Source organism: Echinococcus granulosus (assembly GCF_000524195.1).
Source record: "Echinococcus granulosus chromosome Unknown EG_S00023, whole genome shotgun sequence".
Lineage (NCBI taxonomy): Eukaryota > Metazoa > Platyhelminthes > Cestoda > Cyclophyllidea > Taeniidae > Echinococcus > Echinococcus granulosus.
Genome location: NW_020170403.1, coordinates 237836 through 245269, shown reverse-complemented (window position 1 = coordinate 245269; position 7434 = coordinate 237836). Strand labels below are relative to the sequence as shown.

The 7434-nt window shown below is 43.3% G+C and overlaps 1 protein-coding gene across 1 annotated transcript in view; it reads left to right on the top strand. All coding sequences in view use genetic code 11, as the record gives it.

Moving 5' to 3' along the window:
- Positions 1–2161, top strand: part of EGR_03977 (Nuclear transcription factor Y subunit beta) — a gene marked incomplete at both ends in the record, with an annotated part of 2962 nt that extends 801 nt beyond the window's left edge. The window contains 4 exons of the mRNA XM_024493226.1: positions 282–590; positions 625–754; positions 1370–1747; positions 2114–2161. Coding sequence (XP_024352325.1) covers positions 282–590; positions 625–754; positions 1370–1747; positions 2114–2161 — 865 coding nt within the window. The remainder of the gene's footprint in view (positions 1–281; positions 591–624; positions 755–1369; positions 1748–2113) is intronic.
- Between the last annotated feature and the right edge of the window lie 5273 nt (positions 2162–7434).

Below are 7434 nucleotides of genomic sequence, written 5' to 3'. Positions count from 1 at the left end.
TTTCTGTTTCAGTAATATTTTAGCATATTAAATGGATGAGGGTATGTAAATGCGAGCTTCAGTAGTTTTCAAGTCTGGGGCATACATTCCCTCTAACTGTTCTCTGTGTGTGCTCACTAAGGATCTTTACGTGATATTTCATTTGTGATTCAGTGTGTTGCATTTCTTGCTGATTAGATTTTGCAGTGTCCCTTGCTGTTTTCATCGTTTCGCTTCAGTTGAAATCATTTCCATGTCTTCTGGCGTCTTTTGCAACGGTTCTGTGCTCGTTTTTCCTGAAGGGTATGCGTTTGCTTCTTTCCTTCAGAAAAAATGAACAATATTCCTGATAACCAGGGTGATGAGTCGGCCTATCAAGATGCCGGCTATTATGGCACCATCGACAGTTCACTAGCTGACACTGATGCGGATTATTCGGCCGCAGACATTGAACAGAGGTCGCCTCTTCGCGAACAAGATCGTTTCTTGCCGATTGCAAATGTTTCCAAAATAATGAAAAGGGCAATTCCTTCGAATGGGAAGGTAGCTAAGGATGCGAAGGAGTGTGTTCAGGAGTGTGTATCAGAATTCATTAGCTTCATTACGAGCGAGTAAGTTCCAACTTCGTACCTTGCATCTTCTTAGAGCTGCTGAGCGCTGCCAGAATGAGAAGCGAAAAACCATCAACGGGGAGGATCTCCTTTGGGCCATGAATGCTTTGGGCTTCGAGAACTATGTCGAACCATTGAAGACTTTCCTGGTGAAATATCGGGACGTAAGCTCATACTGATAACGGTTCTAGGGCATCTTGTCTAGTAACTCTTTTGGTTGTTCTTCATGGTGCTCGAAGTAGCGTTTACGAATTGAAGACGATTCAAATTTGCACGCCTCTTACTGAAGTAGTAACGCGTAAACTCAGCTAGTGGAATAGGTTTGTGGTGCTCGTTCGACTAAAGTGCTCTAATGATTTAGTGTGGATAGAGTCGTTGAGTGTAAGATAATTTTTGTCCATGTCTGAGAGGAGTGTGTGCATTCGTGGTAAACTAGTTTCAGTAGTAAAAGTTCCGTAAGTCTTTGAGTAAGTTGTTTTCCCTCTCGGAATCATCTTCCTGACCGTTCTTCATATTTCGATGGGATTGGAGTAGTTACAGTAAAAGCTTTGGTAGCTAAATACATATTCGGGTACTTGCATCACTTCTTGCGTATCGTCCTGCTCTGCTTTTACATACTGAATGCGCAAAGTAACTAACATAAGAGCAATAGTTTTAAATTGGAAAAACGACAGTGCTTTTATTCGTCTGGAAGCCATGAGTCAAGTACAAAAAAGCAATGATAGCAAGGGAATGGCCTTTAAACCAGATATCCAAATTTTGTGTTTATGCAAACGTAGGCCATCAAGATCGACTCAAGTATTATTAACTCCTCGGCTGAACTGGCAGCCACTCTACAACAGCAGCAGCAACAACAGCACCCTCACCACACCGGTACAGTGATAGTCACAGCGTCGCCCAACCTGCTCAACACCGCAGCTGCGATGACCCAACGCCAAGTGACCTTGAACGGCGCCTCCACAGTGCCAGCCACGACCATCGAGGTGCAGGGAGCGGCGGGAACCGAGGTGAAGCAAGTTGTTGCGGCAACCCTTGAAGGGGGTGAACTGAAGCCGGGCGCTGCCGCTCCTGCTGGTGCTACAGCCGGTGCCCCCACCCACCTCACCATGGCCTCCACCGCCACTGGGCAGACCTTCTTAGTCCCCTTCTCTGGTCAGGTAGTTGATGCACCTCATTCTGCAATTTGTCTCTGTTGAGAGGGAAGCTTCAAGTAGTAGCCGGTCGCTCCCTTTAGCAGCACCTGTTTCGCAAGGAAAACTTAATCCAATTTTCATTCCCTCTGCTTGTGTGCATGTGCCAGTAACTTTGCGCACACCCGTGCTCATTAATGCCTTTTTTCTAATCACGAGATTGAACTCTCTTGTGTAAAGCCATTGAGGGCGTTTGTGTAACCTTCCAATTTATTAGATAGGTGGATTCATCTGTCTGCTTCGGTTTTTCCCGCCACAAAACGACGCTGGTGCCAGACTTTTGTTCGAGACTTGGGTAGTAATTGGGCGTCAATTGATTTGTCTCGCTTCTAGGTGGCCATTGTCAACGGCAACACTGTCGTCACGTCAGCGACAACCTAGGCAAGGAAAGGCACACCCTCCCGCACCACTTTTTCATTGTCTTCATTCAGCAACCAGTTTGCCATTACCCCTCAAAGTCATTTCGACAAAAACAAGCCAACTGAATTATTTGTGTGTACACGTACATCATGAAGCGTTGTCGTCACCATTCTCATCTTTTTGCTGCAACATCGTCCGTACAACCCATCCTCTTCCACCAGCCTTTATTGTATCATTTTACCTTCCCTCCCCCTCTTTGCACACTTTCTCCTCTCAAGGCCGCGTTTGTCCTACTCAATGGCTATGTTTGTAAATGTTTTTTCCTTTTTTTCGGCCATCTTATCCCCTCCCAATCGTATTGTGACTGCTCCCTCACGACACCGTCCGGGAGTTTGCTAGTTGGTAGCTATGTGCAGGGTCTGGTTGCTTAATGTGCTTTATTGCAGCTCCGAAGTGAGAATCGTTGGAAGTTAAGCGTCGGTGCCGCCGGCCGGTTGCACCTTGTCACCTGAATCGACATGATGACAAGCTTAGGGGCTGATTGGCTGGTCTCGCGCGTGCGTTTTGATTTTAACGGATCGCGGCTATCCTCCTCCCACAGGATGTCAAATGGCTGAGTGCCGCTTACTTTTGCCGCAAGGGCTTGATGCCATTTCGGGCGATCACAGGCAGGCAATCAAGAGGTGCTTAAACTAGGGTTGTCATGGTCACCACAGCAGAGGGGAGCCTCTTGTCGTCTGTCCCATAATCGACTCGAGCTCACCCCTGTGCCACATCTTAGGCTATTATCTCGCCAGAAGTTGATGGGTTGAACAGCTAAGTTTGGATGGCTGTCACCACGATCATTAGTGGCTGCTCAGAGGTCTTTAGACGACGCGTGGGCAGCAAGCATCCACCCAAGGCCACCGTCGCACATCGGTTATGGGGCCTGGTCACGTGCCAAGCGGAGATAAAGCATGGTCCATGTGTGACATTAGGACGCCCCTCATTTGGGTGAGTCTCGGGGGGCATTGCATTCGTGGACAGTAACGACCACGAGAGGAGATAGGGGAATTAGATCCGCGAAGCCGATGATGGGTGAGTTGTCATGGCCTAAGTCGTAAGTCACTGAGAGCAATAGTTTGACCAAGAGAAGGGTCGTTGCGTCAGGGAGCGTCTCTGCACCCAGCCACTCCGTCTAAATAGTCAAAGCAGCAGGGCTCAAACACGGAAGGGTTTGTACTACAATACCAATGCGCGCCGGAGGCGGGTACAACTGGTATCATAAAGACTGCATTACAAATGGGGTCAGAGTCGACAGATACGAGTGGAGAGTACTGCAAACTTGTACAGCAGTGCGACTCTGATGATTTTTTCATGGACTCATTTGAATTTGGAGCTTCAGAGGACGAGCCGATATGGCCTAACATAACAGACTATAGACCAGGAAGGGAAACAGGCCTCTGTGTTGTTGGGTTTAGCGACAAAACAGCCGTCGGAAACGTTTGTTTGAGAGGGTGGAGCGACAGTTTTTTGGCTTCTTTTCATAGTGGTAGTTCCAATACGCGTTGCATTGCTAGGAATTCAGGACATGGAGTTCGTGGTTAAAACTGACTCCTTAATGTTGAAGACCACTTCTCCGCTCGTTATCACAGACAAAGCGATTTATTATGAGCAGCTTCAACGCCTAAGACGCAGTTATGCGGTTTGACACCACTCCCACCGGGAGACGTCATAAGGCGATGAAGTAGTCGAGCCAAGCAACCAATCAAAGCGATGCACCGACCATTTTAAAATTTAATAATGGAGCCAACGCCAGATATGTTTTGAAAGTGTTTATCATGAATATGAAACTTTTTGAACGTGGAAAAAAAACTTAAAATCTCTTGTTGTGTACTTATGCTATAAAAAGCAAAAAAATTTAAGCCTCAAAACTTTCATTAAGAAGTGAATAGTCCGTAAAAACCGCAAACACTTGCAGTTAAGTGTATTTTAAGATTTACTTTAAATACCTCGAAGTATACGCACTAGTAGTGCTTTTATGAAGAATCAGAATCGAGCTATTTTAAATCTTTTAAATATTGATTTTGTGCCTATTTACACATTTTAGGTGGGCATATAAACTACTGAACTACGCCTATTTTAGGCATATAAGCCATGTCTTACTTAGTTCAGCCTTCAAATTCGTTTGTTTAACATTTTAGGAGGTTTCTACAAAAGCATGGGAACCATGTCCATGTCTTGACCTTCCACGGGGATGTTATAATATGGATGTGAGGAAACACCGGTGGGTAGACAACAAAAATCACACTGATGGTACCGCATTAAACTATCATAGTGACCAAAGTCCGTGGCAGTTGAAACGCTTTCGCAGTTAGATATGTCTTTAGTGCAATATTAACCTCGTTCAAACAAATGTCGGTGATATGGATGTATATAAACTTGAGGACATGGATCTGTTTTAGGGCAAAATAAGCGATATCTTGCATCTTATTGAGGAAGTACTCTTTATTTACAATGCTTCGTGTGAACTGACTGAACTGAAAGGGGCTCTCATCAACAATGACCCGGTGTTTACCAAACTTCGAAGAAAAACGGGACATGTTACGGCTCCGCAAGCCCTTTATAAGGCCTTAGGTAGTTAGATGTATACTAACGCATGTAAGTGCCGTCAGAAGGCCACAGCATCCTTTTGAGGGCCCACTGTGGCTAATTCGTTGAAACTGAGGCAATGACAAATAGCACTCGCGTATGCACTACGCTGAAAACCGGGATTTCTCATCTGCAAATAAGCGACCACGCGAATTGGATCCAAAATTTCAAGCAGGTGCGTAGTACTAAGCTTGTAATGCTGGCGCATATAACATACCGTTATACTTTGATTATTTGTTCAACTCTTCGTTTTGGCCTCGAGGCACCTTAAGGCCCGGCCTTTGTACCACCGCCGGGAGACCTGACCTCCGGCTACGCCAGTGATTCCCTCACCAGCCCTTCTGTATGTCAAAAATATATATTCTGCGCCAGTGTTAAGACTTAATTCCTCTTCAGGGAAGTCTCGGGGCACTACAGCGTCATACAGAATTTGCTAAGGCAGCACGCAATGAGTTGAGTATGTATAAAGAAGACGGCAGCGAAGAAAAAAGGGGCAAACAATCGAGTAAATAGAGAGTAAAGCAATCAAAAAAAACATTGATATCACCAATCACACTTACCTAACACAGAATGTGCGGTATTTGTCTGAAAAGCAGCAAACCAATCTCACTGGACATATAGCATTAGTCGATAAAGAGAAACAATTGCAACATCACTAGTTGAAAGCAAAATTAAAGTGGGTTAGAAGTGCTTACGCTTTGACGGTAAAAAAACTACCACAAATTTTCTTTTTGATATCTCTCAAGTACTTATTTGGAGCTGATTAGAAGAAGATCGTACGATTTACGAATTTCACGCCTCCTCATGAACCAGGAATGCTTCAATGAATATCAGAAAAATTATCAAGCATCAGCCTCAAAATTACATTTCAAATTCAAGAATGGGTTCATCTACCTCGTATTTTTTATCAACGAAAACTTAGCAAATAAATTTTCCCGAACTTCTTAAAGTGCAGAAAAACTTGAAAAACTTTGCAAAGATTTAAAAAAAGTTTGCTTCAGGCGGAGTTCGTCAGAACCTTCTTGCATATAAATATTACTCCAGCCTCGACGAAATAATCAAACTCGAGGACATTTATTATGCTGCTAGCTCTCTGGAAAACGATCGACTGCCAGTAAATCGAGAAGAAAGCGTCTAAATATTAAAGGTAGTTGCAACTTCTCCTCGGTACTGGCTAATTTAAAGTCTTCATGCAAAGAATAATAAATCATACCCTAAAATTTGTCCTATAAATTGATTTCCATCATTGTTTTACTGACTTTCATTAAGCATTGGTAGTGTATATTTTCTTTGAGAAATGTTTTGCAGGAAAATTAAGTTATTCATAACAATAACTAAGCGTAAATGAGCGTAACGATTTGGTATTTTGTTTGACTGCGTGACCACTAACATGGGAACTCGATTCCTTGCAGACGGCTCCTCTGCTCTGGGGGAGGCCTCGGCCTTCAGGCTATGCTAGTGACCTCCAAACTTTTTTGGTTGTCAATGTCGTATTTTTATTGCGACTTATTTGCCAAAGTCTCGGAACGCTACACAGATATAAAGTGCCGGGAAAATCCGGAGAAGGTTCCCTTGAATTTAGCAGATATCTGCAAGTAGCCTACATAAATTCTCGTAAGAGCGGTTTGTGAATTTCCATCATGCACGTAAAATGAGTTGGAATCATCACATTTCAAAAAATATGTCCTTAGTATTTTCACTGCTTGTTTAGCTCGTCATTTTGGCTTCGCGAGCACTTAAGGCTCCGTCTTTGCGTTTCCGCAGGGCATCATGGCCTTTGGGGCCACGCCAGAAGCCGCCACCCTTAGTCTTTCTGAACATTGGGAATACACATTTTACCATGGTTTTATGACCTCTTTAATCTTCAGAAACGTTTCATGGTGCTAGAATGCCATCAAATGTTCCCACGAATATTGTATACCGAGAAGCAAAGAGAGTTTATGTTTAGAACTCAACCTTTTAAGCCAAAAATATTTGATTGGAAGGCAGGCATGAACTGCATTTTTGAGTTGACCTGTTATTTGCTAAAGTAATTTCGTTAGGCGGTAATACTAAACAGTGACTAGCTTAAAATTTAAAATACTTATTCTAAGATTTACAGCAATCCTTTCTTCATCTTCGGAATGAATGCTGCTGCCATGACTACCCGCAAGCACCCTATGCAGTCTGGTGTGATTGAGGCACAAATAAGGGGAGGGTGGGATTGACCTATAAAACAACTTTTTATTCAGGTGCAGCAAAGATAAGCAGGAGTCAAATAAAATACCTACATCATAAAGCTGTCATCATTACTAATCTTGTTTAAAAAATAGCCTTAAAGGTGTTAACAAATATGCACCGAATGGAAAAAATATCACGTGGATAATGGAGTAAAGCAGTATTAAAAAGGGAATGAAATGATTTGGAAATTGGCAAGAAACTTTTGATGTAAATTTACTAAGTGACTCAGCTTAATTACTACAAAGCATTGAATAAGCCTCTAAAGTTTAAAATATTTCTTCTGCGTCATAGTACTGTAGAGATGTACAGAAGGGCTAAGGGGACTAATAGCGTGACCCAGAAACCATGCTACCCATCAGTAGTACAATGGACGAGCCCTTCAGTGCTCGCGTAACCAAATCAAAGAGTTAAACAAACAATCGAAAGCATTAAATATCTTTTCA